Below are 19844 nucleotides of genomic sequence, written 5' to 3'. Positions count from 1 at the left end.
AGGTTCATTCACTCTCTTGCAAACTCTCTCTTAAGTTTATTCGCTCTCTTGCAAGACTCAACTGATCTGTGGCTCTTTTTGCAAATTTTCCATGGGTGGTGTTGTGGGTTAAACCATAGAGCCTAGGACTTGCCGATCAGAAGGTTGGCGGTTCGAATCCCCACGACGGGGTGAGCTCCCATTGCTCAGTCCCTGCTCCTGCCAACCTATCAGTTCGAAAGCACATTAAAGTGCAAGTAGATAAATAGGTACCGCTCCAGCGGGAAGGTAAACGGCGTTTCCGTGCGCTGCTCTAGTTCGCCAGAAGCGGCTTAGTCATGCTGGCCACATGACCCGGAAGCCATACGCCGGCTGCCTCGGCCAGTAAAGCAAGATGAGCGCCGCAACCCCAGAGTCAGCCATGACTGGACCTAATGGTCAGGGGTCCCTTTACCTTTACCTTTAACTTTCAAGTCGGCTGGCAACTGACTTCTTGCAAAGCTTACTTTTCATAGCTGCCTTGCTGACGACATCACTAATGGGGAAATGAACAGACACTCTGGTTCCTTGGCAAAATCTGCAGGCCAGGCCTGGGGACCACGACCCTAAGATTTTTTGGGGGGGCAAACACCATCCCAAAGTGGGTGAGAGGGTGTTAAAGTCGGGAGAGAGGATGTTAAAGTTGCCACAACACGGCTTAGGTCACTGTGCTTTTTAGACCCTAAAATGCTGACGCACATACTTTGGACGAAAGATATCTTTAGTCCAATCTTCAGTGGCAGAGTATAATAACCCATGTCCTCGACTGACTCACTCTCCTCTGATCCTCTGAACGGAAAGATAGCGACACCGCTCTCTGGCGAAGGACGGTACTGGTTATTTCAGCCCCACGGCTCACACTTTGCTGCCTCTCGCTCATTGTGTTTAGATAAGATAATTTATTACGGTCGGAGACCAGCTTATAAAACACACTTGGGGGTATAGTCACAGAAGTAAAACAGACAATTAAAACAATGTACAGCAATAAATTTAGAAACAATGTACAACAATAAACTATCCCAGGGAGTTGACTCAGAGTCACCCATGGAACCGAGTTTGGGGATTTTCATGCCGGACTATTTTGAGTTTAGGGACGCAGGTGGCGCTGTGGGTTAAAGCCTCAGCGCCTAGGACTTGCCGATTGAAAGGTCGGCGGTTCGAATCCCTGCGGCGGGGTGCGCTCCCGCTGCTCGGTCCCAGTGCCTGCCAACCTAGCAGTTCGAAAGCACCTCCGGGTGCAAGTAGATAAATAGGGACCGCTTACCAGCGGGAAGGTAAACGGCGTTTCCGTGTGCGGCTCTGGCTCGCCAGATGCAGCTTTGTCACGGTGGCCACATGACCCGGAAGTGTCTCCGGACAGCGCTGGCCCCTGGCCTCTTGAGTGAGATGGGCGCACAACCCCAGAGTCTGGCAAGACTGGCCCGTACGGGCAGGGGTACCTTTACCTTTACCTTTTATTTTGAGTTGGGCGATGGTCTGCGCCTAAAGATCTGTACACAGAATCTGGCGACCATCCGGGTTATCTTCAGATCTTTGCCTAACAGGCAAAGGTCAAATTTTTGCTTTTGCGGGAGGTCGGTGAGCCTCACCAGTGGGGATCCATGATCTTACTACGTGCCTCTTCATAAAAGGGACATCTAAAGAACAAGTGTTCTGGGCTTCCTATCTCTCCCAATGGACAGGTGCAAAGTCTCTGAGCATACGGGACTTTTCTAAAGGTAACGGTGTTTTTCTTTAATTGGTATACCACCTTTCATCCGTAGAACTCCGAGTGGTGAAGAGACAAAATAAAAAGGCAACGAACAAGCGAACAAACCAATAACCCCCCCCCCCCCCCGCACTCAAAACCAGATTTAAAAGGACATTCCCGCATTGCAGGAGGACTCTCAGGGTTCCTTCTTAAATTCTATGATTCTATGATAGAATTAATCCGCCAAAGGCCCGGTTGAAGAGGAATGTGTAGCATGTATTCTGTAAAGCGTTCAGATAAAACGGCTGTTGGTGTGGTGGTGAAATTTGGTGCCCTGCTGTCAACTTTCCAAGTTTCTTTTTTCTCTCTTCACAATAATATTTATTGTTTTCAATACATAAACATAACAAAAAAGAAAGAATTAACGATAAAAAAGGGAAAAGAATGAAACGGGAAAAAAGAAAGAGAAAAAAGAATATAAAACATACAATACAACAGATCATCACTTGACTAACACTTAATTAATTAAGATCCATCTTCATAAACATATTATTTGGCTTCCTCAAATCTCTTCCATCTGAATTTCTTAGTAATTATATATAGCAATTTCCAATATCATTATTTCATAAACCATATCACAGTCATATTTCCTAACTTTTCTCTTTGTACATTTTCTTATTTATATATTTAATCTCAATTTAATCCTAGGCCTAATTGATTCTTTCAAGTGATTGCATATCTTTAATATTACAATATTTATTCAAATAGTCTTTGAATTTCTTCCAATCTTCTTGGTGTTCCTCTTCTTTCTGGTCGCGGATTCTCCCGGTGAGATCAGCCAGCTCCATAAACTCCATCATCTTCACAACTTTCCAACTTTCTAGACCTCAAGGGGGCAGGACCTGAGGAGTCCTGAGGTTAGCCCATGAAGCTGACAGGCCTGATTCGGACGATTCAGACTATGACCTCCTAAGTGAACATTTGCTCGATGCTGCTTCCTGGGATATTTGAAAGTCAAAGATGACACAGGAATACCGTGATTGGTGTTTTCATTCTCAAACAGCAGCTGCAGAGATGCAGTTAATTCACACACACAACTGCGCAGAGGGGAAAAAACATGGACATTTTGGACTGCAATTCCCATCATCCCCCCCCCCCCGCCTCATGCACAATAATACCCAAATTCTCAACATTTATATATATATTTTTAATAAAAGCGCACGTTTTTAGCTTCTGTAAAACCTGAGAAATAAGGCAAAATATGCAGTTACTATTTTCAGGGGGGTTTTCTGCTGAGAAATGGGGCTGCTCTATCCTTTCAGTGTTTTATTCACTTCCCCCTCTCCTGGAAACAACAACAACAACAACAACAATTTATTATTTAGTTGTTTTTCTCTTTGACATCTTGTGGGAGGGCGTTCCACAGGGCGGGCGCCACCACCGAGAAGGCCCTCTGCCTGTTTCCCTGTAACTTGGCTTCTCGCAGTGAAGGAACCGCCAGAAGGCCCTCGGCGCTGGACCTCAGTGTCCGGGCAGAACGATGGGGGTGGAGACGCTCCTTCAGGTATCCTGGGCTTTTGAGGCCATTTAGAGCTTTCAAGGTGAGCACCAACACTTTGAATTGTGCTCGGAAATGTCCTGGGAGTCAATGTAGGTCCTTATGTGGTCTCGGTGGCCGCTCCCAGTCCCCAGTCTGGCTGCCGCATTCTGGATTAGTTGTAGTTTCCGGGTCACCTTCAAAGGTAGCCCCACGTAGAGCGCATTGCAGTAGTCCAGGCGGGAGATAACCAGAGCATGCGCCACTCTGGCGGGAAAAATTCCTGCAGCTGCCATCCATTTGTGAAGACAGTCATCTAAAAAAATACCCAAAGGGCTGTCGCGAGGAAGATGGAGCAAGCTTGTTTTCTCCTGCTCTGGGATGCAGGATCCAAACCAACAGACTCAAATTGCAAGAAAGGCCAATCTCACTTAACATTAGGAAGAACTTTCAGATGGTAGGAGCTGTTTGACGGTGGAAGAAGAAGAAGACGACGACCTTGGATTTGATTGTTGTTGTTGTTGTTGTTTAGTCGTTTAGTCGTGTCCGACTCTTCGTGACCCCATGGACCAGAGAACGCCAGGCACCTCTGTCCTCCACTGCCTCCCGCAGTTTGGTCAAACTCATGCTGGTAACCTCGAAAACACTATCCAACCATCTCGTCCTCTGCCGTCCCCTTCTCCTTGTGCCCTCCATCTTTCCCAACATCAGGGTCTTCTCCAGGGAGTCTTCTCTTCTCATGAGGTGGCCAAAGTACTGGAGCCTCAGCTTCACAATCTGTCCTTCCAGTGAGCACTCGGGGTTGATTTCCTTCAGTATGGAGAGGTTTGATCTTCTTGCAGTCCATGGGACTCTCAAGAGTCTCCTCCAGCACCATAATTCAAAAGCATCAATTCTTCGGCGATCAGCCTTCTTTATGGTCCAGCTCTCACTTCCATACATCACTACTGGGAAAACCATAGCTTTAACTATACGAACCTTTGTTGGCAAGGTGATGTCTCTACTTCTCAAGATGCTGTCTAGGCCTGTCATTGCCCTTCTCCCAAGAAGCAGGCGTCTTTTAATTTCATGGCTGCTGTCACCATCTGCAGTGATCATTGAGCCCAAGAAAGTAAAATCTCTCACTACCTCCATTTCTTCCCCTTCTATTTGCCAGGAGGTGATGGAACCAGTGGCCATGATCTTCGTTTTTTTGATGTTGAGCTTCAGACCATATTTTGCGCTCTCCTCTTTCACCCTCATTAAAAGGTTCTTTAATTCCTCCTCACTTTCTGCCATCAAGGTTGTGTCATCTGCATATCTGAGGTTGTTGATATTTCTTCCGGCAATCTTAATTCCGGCTAGGGATTCATCCAGCCCAGCCTTTCGCATGATGAATTCTGCATATAAGTTAAATAAGCAGGGAGACAAAATACAGCCTTGTCGTACTCCTTTCCCAATTTTGAACCAATCAGTTGTTCCATATCCAGTTCTAACTGTAGCTTCTTGTCCCACATAGAGATTTCTCAGGAGACAGATGAGGTGATCTGGCACTCCCATTTCTTTAAGAACTTGCCATAGTTTGCCGTGGTCGACACAGTCAAAAGCTTTTGCATAGTCAATGAAGCAGAAGTAGATGTCTTTCTGGAACTCTCTAGCTTTCTCCATAATCCAGCGCATGTTTGCAATTTGGTCTCTGGTTCCTCTGCCTCTTCTAAATCCAGCTTGCACTTCTGGGAGTTCTCGGTCCACATACTGCTTGAGCCTTCCTTGTAGAATTTGAAGCATAACCTTGCTAGCGTGTGAAATGAGTGCAATTGTGCGGTAGTTGGAGCATTCTTTGGCACTGCCCTTCTTTGGGATTGGGATGTAGACTGATCTTCTCCAATCCTCTGGCCACTGCTGAGTTTTCCAAACTTGCTGGCATATTGAGTGTAGCACCTTAACAGCATCATCTTTTAAAATTTTAAATAGTTCAGCTGGAATGCCATCACTTCCACTGGCCTTGTTATTTGCAGTGCTTTCTAAGGCCCATTTGACTTCACTTTCCAGGATGTCTGGCTCAAGGTCAGCAACCACACTACCTGGGGTATACGAGACATCCATTTCTTTCTGGTATAATTCCTCTGTGTATTCTTGCCACCTCTTCTTGATGTCTTCTGCTTCTGTTAGGTCCTTTCCACTTTTGTCCTTTATTGTGGAAATCTTTGTACGAAATGTTCCTTTCATATCTCCAATTTTCTTGAACAGATCTCTGGTTCTTCCCATTCTATTGCTTTCCTCTATTTCTTTGCATTGCTCGTTTAAGAAGGTCTTCTTGTCTCTCCTTGCTATTCTTTGGAAATCTGCATTCAATTTCCTGTATCTTTCACCATCTCCCTCGCATTTTGCTTGCCTTCTCTCCTCCGCTATTTGTAAGGCCTCATTGGACAGCCACTTTGCTTTCTTGCATTTCCTTTTCATTGGGATGGTTTTCGTTGCTGCCTCCTGTATAATGTTACGAGCCTCCATCCATAGTTCTTCAGGCATTCTGTCCACCAAATCTAAATCCTTAAACCTGTTCCTCACTTCCACTGTGTATTCATAAGGGATTTGACTTAGATTGTATCTTACCGGCCCAGTGGTTTTTCCTACTTTCTTCAGTTTAAGCTTGAATTTTGCTATAAGAAGCTGATGATCTGAGCCACAGTCAGCTCCAGGTCTTGTTTTTGCTGACTGTATAGAGCTTCTCCATCTTTGGCTGCAGAGAATATAATCAATCTGATTTCGATGCTGCCCATCTGGTGATGTCCATGTGTAGAGTCGTCTCTTGTGTTGTTGGAAAAGCGTGTTTGTGATGACCAGCTTGTTCTCTTGACAGAACTCTATTAGCCTTTGCCCTGCTTCGTTTTGATCTCCAAGGCCAAACTTGCCAGTTGTTCCTTTTATCTCTTGACTCCCTACTTTAGCATTCCAATCCCCTATAATGAGAAGAACATCCTTCTTTGGTGTCACTTCTATAAGGTCTTGTAAGTCTTCATAGAATTGGTCAATTTCAGTTTCTTCAGCACAAGTAGTTGGTGCATAAACTTGGATTACTGTGATGTTAAAAGGTCTGCCTTGGATTCGTATCGAGATCATTCTATCATTTTTGAGATTGCATCCCAGTACAGCTTTCGCCACTCTTTTGTTGACTATGAGGGCCACTCCATTTCTTTTATGGGTTTCTTGCCCACAGTAGTAGATATGATGGTCATCCGAATTGAATTCACCCATTCCCGTCCATTTTAGTTCACTGATGCCCAGGATGTCAATATTTATTCTTGCCATCTCATTTTTGACCACCTCCAACTTACCCAGGTTCATGGTTCTTACATTCCAGGTTCCTATGCAATATTTTTCTTTACAGCATTGGACTTTCCTTTCGCTTCCAGGCATATCCGCAACTGAGCGTCCTTTCGGCTTTGGCCCAGCCGCTTCATCAGCTCTGGATCTACTTGTACTTGCCCTCCGCTCTTCCCCAGTAGCATGTTGGACGCCTTCCGACCTGAGGGGCTCATCTTCCAGCGTCATATCTTTTATATGCCTGTTGTCTTTGTCCATGGAGTTTTCTTGGCAGGGATACTGGAGTGGCTTGCCGGTTCCTCCTCCAGGTGGATCACGTTTGGTCAAAACTCTCCACTATGACCTGTTCATCTTGGGTGCCCTGCTCGGCATAGTTCATAGCTTCTCTGAGTTCTTCAAGCCCCTTCGCCACGGCAAGGCAGTGATCCATGAAGGGGTTGGATTTGATACCCCGCTTTATCACTACCCTATGGAGTCTCAACGCGGCTAACATTCTCCTTTCCCTTCCTCCCCCACAACAAACACTCTGTGAGGTGAGTGGGGCTGAGAGTTTCAGAGAAGTGTGACTAGCCCAAGGTCACCCAGCAGCTGCAGGTGGAGAAGCGGAGACACGAACCCGGTTCCCCAGATTACGAGACTACCGCTCTTAACCACTACACCACATTGGCTCTGTTAGTGGGGAACAGACTCCCCACAAGAGGGGAGGTTTTTAAGCAGAGGTTGGAGAGCCATCTGTCAGGGATGCTTTCGCTGTGACCCCTGCATCGAAGGGGGTTTGATCTAGATGACCCTCAGGGTTCCTTTCAAACTACAATTTCTATGATTCTAGGATGCAGGTGGCACTGTGGGTTAAACCGCAGAGCCTAGGACTTGCAGATCAGAAGGTCGGCGGTTCGAATCCCCGTGATGGGGTGAGCTCCCGTTGCTCGGTCCCTGCTCCTGCCAACCTAGCAGTTCGAAAGCACACCAGTGCAAGTAGATCAATAGGTACCGCTCTGGCGGGAAGGTAAACGGCATTTCCGTGCTCTGTTCTGGTTCGCCAGATGCGGCTCAGTCATGCTGGCCACACGACCCGGAAGCTGTACGCTGGCTCCCTTGGCCAGTAAAGCGAGATGAGCGCCACAACCCCAGAGTCGTCCGCAACTGGACCTAATGGTCAGGGGTCCCTTTACCTTTACTTTATGACCCTGGAAGGTGGTGGCCTCTCCTTTTCTGGAGGATTTTAAACAGAGGTTAGATGACGATACAACACGATAATCTTTATTGTCATTGTCCCATACAGAACGACGAAATTGAAAAAATCTACGTCAGGCATTCAAAAACCAACAAGCCTGCTATCCCAGCCTGGTTAACCCCCTAAAAACTCTGACACCCCATAATTAAACGCAATATACTCCCACAGAGACTACCTCACACTGCGTTTAAAACCCAAATCACATTTGGATAAAGACTGTATCTCAGGCGGCCACTGCGTCTAATGTGTACATCAAATAATATTACAGTATTTAAAGTGGGTTGTTGTTTTTTAAACACCTTTCTTTTTCACCAAAGAGCTTTCAAGAATTACACAAGATCAATAAATGCAAGATATTCTCTGCCTGCAGGCTCCATTTTTTGGTTATTAAATCGCTAATAAACCTGTCACCATTATAGGGGCACTGCTACCAACATACGGTTTCGACATTATCTATTATGCTCCCGCTGTTGGCATTTGGCGATGAATTTAACTAACTCGCCCTGCCAGGGAGGAGAAAACGGTTTTGATTTATCCTTTTACATGCAGCCGAAGTTAATTTAGAGTTAGGAATGAACTCGTGATTTCGATTTAGCCGCTTTCGAACCAGACGGTGGCTTGTAATTTTGATCTGAGCAGGCTATGGTTTGTTAAAGCCCCGAGGGATAGTTTTCTCGTTGCAAAATAGACAGCCAACCTGGTGCCCGCTGGATGTTTTGGACTACAATTCCCACCGTCCCCAGGCAGCACATCCATCATGGATGATGGGAGTTATAGTCTGGCGAGTGCCAGGTTGACAAAGGCTGCCCTAAGTCAGTGCTCTTCATTCTTGAGTCCCTAGACGTCATTGAACTACAACTCCCATCATCTGTGACAATTATTATTATATTTATATCCTGCTTTTTCTCCTCACTCGAGGTGGCTTACAGCTAAAACAGAAACAGAGGGGGAGGGAAGCGATAATTAAAAATCAATTATTAAACATTAATAGAAAATATCATAGAATTGTAGAGTCTGAAGGGACCCAAGGGTTATGTAGTGCAACCCCCTGCAAAGCAGCAAATTGTGCGATCTATTGAAACACAGAGATCATTAAAATAAAAACAGTGCCAGCCCTTTCCTTAAAAGCAATTGTCTTAGCTAACTCAGAATGTCGGGAGTTGTAGTCCATAATTTCTGGAGGGCAATGATTTCTCAAAGCCAGTGTTTTTCAACCTGGGGTTTCTGAATGTTGTCAGACTACAACTCCCATCATCCATGACAATTGGCTAAGCTGACTCTGGAGGATGGGAGTTGTAGTCCAACATATCTGGTGGGCTGCTCTGCCGATGCTGATTACAGATGTCGCTCCCTTGTTGCCGGGCAACTTACAGGCCCGTACGTATCAATCACCCACCCAAAATCCTCGGGCAAAGATGAACAGGAAGAGTTAGAGGTCAGACAAAACAGAGAGTCTATGAGGAATGGAGAATATATAAAGAATACTTTAAAAACTATGGTGTAAACAAAAATCTCCTGGCAGAATTAGACTGATCCTTGAAATTCATAAAAGGCAACTGAGGTATAATAAAAAATCACAAGAAACAGGTAACTGCGATATAATGTATATACCGTATTTTTCGCTCTATAAGATGCACCAAACCACAAGATGCACCTATTTTTGGAGGAGGAAAACAAGAAATAAAATATTCTGAACCTCAGAAGCCAGAACAGCAAGAGGGATCGCTGCACAGTGAAAGCAGTAATCCCTCTTGCTGTTCTGGCTTCTGGGATAGCTGCGCAGCCTGCGTTCGCTCCATAAGACGCACACACATTCCCCCTTACTTTTTAGGAGGGAAAGAGTGAGTCATTTAGAGCAAAAAATACGGTAACAGATAAAGTACAATGAGAATAATTGGAGGTTGTTTTAAATGTTTGCAGCACTTTTTATTTCTAATTGTGTGAATAATCATTGCCTTAACAAAATACTTAATGTTGAGGAATTCCATAATCACGTATGTTTTTCCACTCCTTTTCCCCTTGATTTTTATATACTTGTCCTTATCTTGCGTTTTCCGTTTCTTTCTTTCTTATGTTGTAAGCTTGTAATTCCAAATCCTGTATGGATATATTCATTTTAACTCAATAAAGATTGACTTAAAAAAACCCCACAAAATCCTTGGGCTCCCAAGCCTCAAAGGAAAATGCTTCCAAGCAGGTCCGAGTCCTGGATTTGGAAGCAGCCCAAGTCCGTCCACCCAAATCGCTCAGATCCCAGCGCACAGACGTAGGCAACCTCGTCGACTGTGGCGTCTGGAAAAACAAAGTTGCACAAATTAAGAAGTCTATTGGGTGAGGAGTGAAGATGATTTAAGGACACCAGCGGAGGAGACTTTGTCCTGGCCGAGACGGTGCCTCTGGGGTGAAGCCCAGATTCTCCGCCAGTTTCTCGAAAGCCCCAGATTTCTTGGACGTATGAAGACAGAAAAAGTCCAGTCCAGAATTTCACCCCCTGCAGCTGTGCTGGCCGGGACAACGCCTCCTGGTGGAAGGGTGAGTAAAGGTAAAGGTAAAGGGACCCCAACCATTAGGTCCAGTCGCGGACGACTCTGGGGTTGTGGCGCTCATCTCGCTTTACTGGCCGAGGGAGCCGGCGTACAGCTTCCGGGTCATGTGGCCAGCAGGACTAAGCCGCTTCTGGCGAACCAGAGCAGCGCACGGAAACACCGTTTACCTTCCCGCCAGAGTGGTACCTATTTATCTATTTGCGCTTTGACGTGCTTTCGAACTGCTAGGTGGGCAGGAGCAGGGACTGAGCAACGGGAGCTCACCCGTCGCGGGGATTCGAACTGCCGACCTTCTGATCAGCAAGTCCTAGGAGCAGGGGAAGAAGTACAGCTGGAGCCCTGGAGAGATCAGCTGCATGGTTAATTTTATCAGGCTTATAGTTTGATTTCTGTGATTTTTTGGTGTTGGGGAATGTGGTTCTTTTCTGCAAGGGTACTACAACAGTAGCAGTGCATTATCAACAGATCTAAGTTGGACATGCCATTCTACTTTAATAGCTGTTCTGCAATGAGAGGCAGTGTGGCGCAGTGGTTAGAGCAACAGACGGGGTCGGCAAGGTTTACCTCGCCTGGGCTGGTTCACTCCAGCGGAGATCCCTCTGTGGGCCGGATCACAGCCACGATTTCCAACGTCTGCGTCTGCATAGGCGCAATTTCCGGCGCTGCGGAAGTGAGTCCCTGTGCTGCGCTGCACCACTTTAGCGCAGCGCGCGGGGATTCACTGAGCAGGTGGCTTGGTTCAGGGCCGGTTAAATGACTCCCATGGGCCGCTTGTGGTCCATGGGCCTTAGGTTGCCTACCCCTGGACTAGGGCCTGGGCGACCTGCGTTCGAATCCCCACTATGCCCATGAAACTGACTGAGTGACATTTCAGGTCACTCATGCTGCTTCTCTGCCTAATCAAACTCACAGGGATTAAGCGAGGAGGGGAGAGCCAGGCATTTGAGCCCCTACTTGGAGTAAAAAAAAAAGGGTGGAATATAAATGCAAAGAATTATTGCAATAAATTAAAATGATTTCCCCTAAAGAAAAGGTGAGTAAGAAGTGATGGAAGGTTATAAAACAATACATGGCATTATGAAAGGGGATAGAAGGGGAGGGGGGGAATTATCCCTCTCTCCTAATGCTGGAACTCATGGATGTCCCATGAAGCTCCCTGTTGGCAGGTTCAGGAAAGGCAAAATAAAGCCCTTCTTCACGCAGTGCTCAGTTAATCTGTGGAACTCCCTGCCACCGCTCTAGAAGGCTTTAAAAGAGGATTGGACAAATTAATGTAGGAGAATCATAGTAAAGGTAAAGGGACCGCTAGGCAAGCCCTAGGCTCTGTGGTTTAACCAACAGCGCCACCCACGTCCCACAGGGGAATCGTAGAACTGTAGAATTAGAAGAGGGCCCATCCAGTCCAAACCCTGCAATACAGGAATATGAAGTCTGGATCGAACCCGCAACCTCGGCATCATCAGCCCCACGCTCTAATCAACTGAGCTATCCAGGGGGCCATTTGATGGCTACTACCCAGAATGGCTACGCTCTGCCTCCATGGTTGGAGGAAGCCAAGCTTTTGAATCCCAGTTGCTGAAAGCTGCAGGAGGCAAGAGAATTGCTCTTGTGTTCGAATCCTGATGGTGGGCTTCCCACAAAAAGCATCTGGGTGGACAGTATGCCGAATCCCGCGGCCAAGTTCTGCTATTCTTAGACAGAGCTGGATTTAGGTTTGATGAGGCCCTAAGCTACTGAAGGTAATGGGACCCTTTATATGTCAACAACAAATTGTCGCTTTTTTGTGTTGAATTGTGAATTGTGCACGGGTGGCGCTGTGGTCTAAACCACAGAGCCTAGGGCTTGCCGATCAGAAAGTTGGTGGTTTGAATCCCTGCGGCGGGGTGAGCTCCCATTGCTCGGTCCCAGCTCCTGCCAACCTAGCAGTTTGAAAGCACGTCAAAGTGCAAGTAGATAAATAGGTACCTCTCCAGCGGGAAGGTAAACGGCGTTTCCGTGCGCTGCTCTGGTTCGCGAGAAGCGGCTTAGTCCTGCTGGCCACATGACCTGGAAGCTGTACGGCGGCTCCCTTGGCCAGTAAAGCGAGATGAGCACCGCAACCCCAGAGTCGTCCGAGACTGGGCCTAACGGTCAGGGGTCCCTTTACCTTTACCTATATGCTATATGGTAATTTATGGACCTAATAGGTATCTAAAGCCATTTGCACATAACAAAATGGGAGCCTAAACAACACAAAACACTCTTGCTGTATGTAGGTTTTATTTTATTTGTTTTTGATCTTATATTTTGGAAATGTACATCCAGTTTTTCCCCCTTTAATTTTTTTTGCCCCCCCCCCCCCCCAAGAGACTGGGGCCATAAGCTCGTTTACCTTACACATAAATCCGGCACTGTTCTTATGCACAGTAACTCGCCACCAATTTAATTCTCTCTCTCTTTCCATTCTCTCATTTCTTTTCAAAGACCCCTCACCTCTGCAAAGGAAGAGGACTCCATGGCCCTTCGCACGGATCCTGAGGGCAGCTGGGGATGGATGGTAGTCCTGGCAGGTTTTGTGCAAACCGCCCTGGTCTTTGGGGTGATCCGCTCCTTCGGGGTCTTCTTCGTCGAGTTTGTGGCTCACTTCAAGGAATCCACCAGCACCGTCTCCTGGGCCCTGTCTCTTGGCGTCGCCGTCCTGCAATTTGCGAGTAAGGGATGTTCCAGGTTTCGGGGGTCTTCTCCAGCGTGGAGATTTGAGTGCCGGCTCTGGGACGGCCGGATCCTCTCCGCTCTTATAACTCCAGTCCCAGAGTCAGGGAGGAATCAGAAAGCAGCTGGGTTATTTCCAACGTTGCTTTCGATGCACAGCCAGCGTCATCAAAGTTAAACAGTAATTTGGATACATCTGCCTATGCCGTGCGGCGAGGAAAAGGCTCTTTATGTACCAGGAATGGGAAACCTGTTAAAGGTGTTTATGGGCTCTGGCGCCCATTGGGAAGGGGTCGTGGCTCAGTGCCAGAGCACCAGAGTGCTCATAAAAATTTTTTGAGGGGTCTCAGCAGACCACAATCTGAACATGAGTCCGCAGCGTGATGAAGCAGCAAAAAAAGCTAGCCCTATTCTAGGCTATGGTTACCAGATTTGTTTCAATGAATTATTGTCTTTTTTCTTTTGAAGCTGAGTAGCAACAGGGAGTCAGTAGTGAGAATGGTGAGGCAAAAGACCCTGGGCCCAAGCACACGTGCATATTGTATAAAGGTGCAAAGCCCTTCTTTCGCACCCTGTGAAACATAAATGCACAGAGTTTTTTAAAAACTGGGCAATGGCCAGCCACCCTCAACTCCCTAGGTAAAGGTAAAGGGACCCCTGACCATTAGGTCCAGTCGCAAACAACTCTGGGGTTGCGGTGTTCATCTCACTTTACTGGCCGAGGGAGCCGGCGTACAGCTTCTGGGTCATGTGGCCAGCATGACTAAGCCGCTTCTGGCGAACCAGAGCAGCGCACGGAAACGCCGTTTACCTTCCCGCCGGAGTGGTACCTAATTATCTACTTGCACTTTGACGTGCTTTCGAACTGCTAGGTGGGCAGGAGCAGGGACCGAGCAACGGGAGCTCACCCTGTCGCGGGGATTCGAACCACCGACCTTCTGATCGGCAAGCCCTAGGTTCAGTGGTTTAACCCACAGCGCCATACATTAATCACATGGGATTGCAAAACCTGCGACAGAGGTAGCTGAACGTTTGCATTGATCCAGCAGCTCAGCTCCTTTGCATTGATCGAGCAAGCTCAACGCCTGCCAACTGTAAGAGAACCTTGCCACTTATGCATGTGCTGCCCCCTACAGGCCCGATGGGGAGTGCCCTCAGCGCCCGGTACGGGGCACGCCCAGTGGTGATGGCCGGAGGCCTCCTCGCTAGCCTAGGTTTGCTGCTGGCTTCGTTCTCCATCAAGATCTCTCACCTTTACCTGAGCATCGGCCTCATCTCAGGTGTGCCTTCTTCTAAGTCGGGTGGGGTGCGGGATGCGGGATGCTTTTCCAGATTGAGGGCCGCATTCTCAAATGGGCAGCCTTTCGAGGGCCACATGGACAGGGCCAGGGTGAAAGGTGGTTAGGACAATGGATGCAAATGCTCACCTTTGTACAGTAGTATACCTAGGCCCAGTATACCTGAAGGAGAGTCTCCACCCCCATCGTTCTGCCCGGACACTGAGGTCCAGTGCCAATGGCCTTTTGGCGGTTCCCTCCCTGCGAGAAGTGAGGTTGCAGGGAACCAGGCAGAGGGCCTTCTCGGTGGTGGTGCCTGCCCTGTGGAACGCCCTCCCGTCAGATGTCAAGGAAACAAACAACTATCTGACTTTTAGAAGTCATCTGAAGGCAGCCCTGTTTAGGGCAGTTTTTAATGTTTGACGTTTTATCGTGTTTTTAATATTCTGTTGGGAGCTGCCCAGAGTGGCTGGGGAAACCCAGCCAGATGGGCAGGGTATTAATAATGATGATGATGATGTTTATTGAGACAGAAGGATGCCCACAACCGTAGGTTAGTTTGGATACACATTCACATTGGTGAGCTAGGCCTATGGGACAATGGTCCCTCATCTGTTCCCTAAGCAAGGGGAGAGGAAGAACTGAAGTGTGGGAATGTTCAGGGGTGCAGGAGCAGATATATTGTTTGGTTATCGCCTTTCCACCTTTTGTTAACAAGTTCCACAATTTAGCAGAGTAACATCCCCCTTTTTAAACTCGCAGCGGATGCGTTTGCTCAGGCTCGCTAAAGCCTCTATAATAACTGTTCTGGTATTTCCCCCTTATTCCCACATAAAAGATAAGATATGACACAGTCTTCTACAAAAGTATTAAAAAGGCTTACTCACACATCATTCTGTTCACAATAGGATCCCAGAAGGCAGACTTAGCTTAGAAAAGTAACATATACCTGGAAACTATCTCATAAGGAGACAGTCCCTTTGAGCATCTTTGACTAAGCAGATGTTGCTTCTTCAATGCATGTAGTCAAAGAGAGAGAGATGGCTGCCCTGCCCTGTGCTTTTGTCCTTACCTGCACAGGTGAGGCCACGCCCCCTTCTAGTCACATGCAGAGGAAGTCTGTCCCAGCCCAGAAGGAAACAGGAAGTTTACCTGCTGGCTGGACAAACATTCCTCCCATGTGTAAACTCTAGGAATGTTGTACTTGACTGCTCTTGTGTTTCACATCCCACATGAAGAATTGGAAAGGGACAGTCCAGCCCCCCCCCCCAAAAAAGCCTTCAGGTGGTATGAGGGAAAGGGGGCTATAGGGTCAGCAATGGGGAACCTATCCCAGTCCCTGATGCTGGGTCTGCCAGCTGTCCAAGAAAAAAGCACACCAAGAACTCTGGCCAATATAAGTTTCTGTAGTGGGAGTGGTCCCTACTCGCAAATCAATAGTCAATTGTAACAAAAACTAATCCATTCAAAAGTATGTATTCTGACAAGGATTACAGACTCAAATAGAGATTTCAAACTCATAAGGATATGTATATCCAATTATGGATCAGAAACCAGTAAATTCATGAACTTACCGGTTTCTGATCCATAATTGGATATAATCTTGTAATCTCTGTTTGAGTTTGTAATCTCCCACTACTGAAATTTATATGGCCTGAGTTCTTGGTGTGCTTTTTTCTTGGTATATTTAATAACAATAACTCCAACTTATTTAACGTTAGCTGTTCCCTGTCCCTGTCCCTGTCTAACTCAGCCATTTATCTGGATCCATGAGGACTACAAGCTTGCTTTATTTCCAGGGGGGTTTGGCTGTAGCTCAGAGACAAAGCAGAAGGCACCTGTTCAATCCCCACCAATGTCTGGCAGCCCGGAGAGCAGTTAGTTGCTGCCGGTCCCCGTGCCGAGCCGGGGTCAGACTAGATGACCTGCAGGGGTCCCCTTTCCAAGCCTGTGATTCTGCGATCCACCGCCTGATCCTCACTGCCTGCTTTTCTCTCCCCCTTCAACCACAGGGTTCGGCTGGGCCTTGGTGTTCACCCCTTCCACGGCCGCGGTCTCCGATTATTTCCAGGAGCGCCGGGCTCTGGCCATGGGCCTGGCCGTCTCGGGCGCCGGCGTCTCCTCGCTGGTCTTCTCCCCGCTCTTCCAGCTCCTGGCAGACTCGTACGGCTGGCGAGGGGCGCTGCTGGTGGTCTCGGCCATGTCCCTCAACCTGGTGGTGTCCGCCGCGCTTCTGAGGCCCTTGACCAGGGAGGGAGACGGACAGCCGGGCGTCCAGGCCCAGGATTCAAAATGGCAGCAGACATTGGCTTCCCTCTTTGCCCTGGAGCTACTCCGCCACGGAGGCTTCCTGCGCTACATCTTGGCCTTCGTCCTGGTCGACGCCGGCTACTTCGTCCCCTATGCCCACCTGGTGGCCCATTCCAGGGAAGAGGGCTGCGATGAATACCAAGCCGCCTTTATCATGGCCGCCGCCGCTGTGGCGGACATGTTTGGCCGGATTTGGGCCGGCTGGCTGGCAGATACCGCCGTCTGCTGCCGCCTGGTCCACCACCTGACCCTCTGGACGGTCCTCACGGGGGTCTCGCTCGCTCTGGTGCCCCTGGGGCACGGCTTCGCTGCCCTGGTGTCCCTCGGACTCTGCTACGGGTTCTTTGCCGGTGCCCTCGTCCCACTCCAGTTCGCTAGCCTGGCGGAAATCGTGGGTGCCGACTCGGTGCTGGGCGGTATCGGCCTCATGCACATGTTGGAGAGTGTGGGGGCTCTGGTGGGGACCCCTCTGTCAGGTAAAGGGCTCCGGTTTATTCCCCTTGCTCCCAGGCTTCCGAGGGCTCTTTTGTGGAGGGTTCTGGTCGCCTCACCTCAAAATGGGTACTGAAAAGAGCTGGCAAAGGGCAATTGTAACAATTCAGAGGATGGAGCGGGTCACCTGTGTTATAAGAAAAACCTGCTCCTTTCCCCTTATGGGTTATCCAAGAGCCCGTATAGAGTCCTTAAGTGGGTTCCCTATCGGTAGGAGAAAATAACAGAGGCCAACCAGAGAATATTGAGAAGCAAAGCCGCTAGTAAGCCTGATCTTTATTAAACTTTTGCAACAGGGTCCCCCGCTCACCACGTGCAGGAGGGATGAGAGGACCCAGAACAAGCCCTTATTTAGACTCTTGAAAATGCCCACCCTGTAGCCCAAGACCACCCCCCAAAGCATCATACATACATCACAGAAGGAGGCATCTGCAGCAGAAATCCTGTCTGCTGGGATACCTGATAATGGTCACTGATTACTTTACCTGGGCAGCCTGGCCATTATTTTGTGATGGTTAATACTTTTGTCCCTGAATCCAGGTCAGAGGCTCACCCTGTTGTTGTTGTTTAGTCATGTCCGACTCTTCATGACCCCCTAGACCAGAGCACGCCAGGCACTCCTGTCTTCCACTGCCCCCCGCAGTTGGGTCAGACTCATGTTTGTGGCTTTGAGAACACTGTCCCACCATCTCGTCCTCTGTCGTCCCCTTCTCCTTGCGCCCTCCATCTTTCCCAACATCAGGGTCTTTTCCAGGGAGTCTCACGAGGTGGCCAAAGTCTTGGAGCCTCAGCTTCACGATCTGTCCTTCCAGTGAGCACTCAGGGCTGATTTCCTTCAGAATGGAGAGGTTGGATCTTCTTGCAGTCCATGGGACTCTCAAGAGTCTCCTCCAGCACCAGAATTCAAAAGCATCCATTCTGCGGCAATCAGCCTTCTTGATGGTCCAGCTCTCACTTCCATACATCACTACTGGGAAAACCAGAGCTTTAACTCTACGGACCTTTGTTGGCAAGGTGGTGTCTCTGCTTTTTAAGATGCTGTCTAGGTTTGTCATTGCTTTTCTCCCAAGCCACGTGCAAAAAACCCCATGAGGGGAAAGTGGCTCTTGTGTTCGAATTCTGCTTGCTGGGTTTCCTACTGTGAGAACAGTTGCATGGACCATTGGCCCGACCCAGCAAGGCTCTTCCTATGATCTTTTACCGGAGGGCGATGCCAATAAGCTCAAAAGCTAAGACCACCTTTTACGTTTCAGGCTGGCTGAGAGACATCACGGGGAATTACACCTCCTCCTTCCTCACGGCCGGAGCGTTCCTCCTGGCGGGCAGCGCGACGCTTCTCACCTTGCCGGACTACTTCTCTTGCGCCCGGCCATCGCAGACCAAGTCAGAGACCCCCACTGGACCCCCAGACCACCAGGCCTTCGAATTAAGGGGTCTGCCCCAACAAGACAGAGCATGAGGCGCAGACAGGTTAGCCGATCGCGCTAGCAAAGAGAAGATGGAGGTGCCTTTGGACCTCTTGGCGCTCCCTGGGCAAGGAGAAAGACCCTCTCCTCCCAGAAAGCCTTTTGCAGCACCTCAAGACAAGCAAAGCCTCCGTTTTGGGTGCCAAACCATCGCTTTGGTCTGGGGAAAGGCAGGATGTGAGAAATTTGCTCAAAATCTGGCACAGCTTTCCGTCCTTTGTGGATAAGTGGTTGCAAAGATCCCCACATGTTTAGGCAGTAAATGGAAATGTGGGGAAAGGGGGTTTGGTGAGATTTGAGGGGTGGGCAAAGGAGGAGGAGATGGACCCTGAACAGCGCATGCCAAACTGCTCCCATTGCCTCTGTTAACGGAGAAATCTGAGGGCTCCCTTGGACAAAAAACAAGGACACCAGCCAGGAATACCAGAGCAAAACAGCAGCCAGTAGGCTTGGTCTTGATTGAAGACTGTCGCGGCGGGACTCCCACCTGCCACCAGGTGGAACAAGATGGAAGCCCCAAACAAAAGAGAACCCAAACTTTTATTAGCTGCTAATCCCCATGTTACACCCCCCCCCAACTTCATCACGGTTACATCATGAAAGGGGAGGTCGGGTGGCAATAATCTGAGCATCCTGGACCCTGCCCCATGGTTCCCCTTGCCCTCCACCAAGTGTAACAAAAAATATATTTACATTTCCCTGATTCCCAGCCAAGTTCATCACACCCTTTTGTCCTCATCTGGGTTTGTTATTTCTGGAATGGCACCCAGGTATCAGGATGCCAGGGATTATCACTCAGGCAGAGGGGCTGCTGAGTAGCTGAGCTCACATGTCAATGAATTTCTGAAGTCTTCCCAGTGAGCCAGTACAGAGATCCATTGATCAGTGAATTCTTACATTTGGTATTGTGCAGCAGAGGCCCTTTGAATAGATAGGAAGAAACTGTGACGAAGTGTTTTGTGGGGACAAATCACACTAAAATATTGATTTCTGATAAATGCAGAAGGCGTATTATTTCTTTATTACCCTAAGGTCCCTGGCTGGGCTACAACACTAAACATAATGTTAGAAACAGTTTAAAACAATTTACAGAAGTTAAGAGAAGATGATTCCTAAGAACATACCCTTCTCAAATGTCAAAAGCCATGGGAAAGAGATGTCTCTATGTCATCCTCGCTGGCAGCGACGCTTCTGAAATCAGCTGCTGCAAACAGCAGGCAGGCGGTGTGCTCCTGTGTTCGAATCATACTTGCCTCTGGCCAGCCACTGTGAGAACAGGA

General features: G+C 48.3%; 1 protein-coding gene across 1 annotated transcript; it reads left to right on the top strand.

Moving 5' to 3' along the window:
* Positions 1-12806: 12806 nt before the first annotated feature.
* Positions 12807-19722, top strand: LOC310830720 (monocarboxylate transporter 13-like). Its single transcript, XM_083710549.1, has 4 exons — positions 12807-13018; positions 14156-14299; positions 16309-17082; positions 18244-19722. Exons 1-4 carry the CDS (start codon positions 12823-12825, stop codon positions 18555-18557), a joined length of 1428 nt encoding a protein of 475 aa, XP_083566675.1. The 5' UTR covers positions 12807-12822; the 3' UTR covers positions 18558-19722.
* Positions 19723-19844: the final 122 nt, after the last annotated feature.

The sequence above is a fragment of the Podarcis gaigeae genome (assembly GCF_964106915.1).
Source record: "Podarcis gaigeae genome assembly, chromosome: 13".
Lineage (NCBI taxonomy): Eukaryota > Metazoa > Chordata > Lepidosauria > Squamata > Lacertidae > Podarcis > Podarcis gaigeae.
Note: the sequence above shows the minus strand (reverse complement) of the source record. Positions and strands in the feature narration are given on the sequence as shown.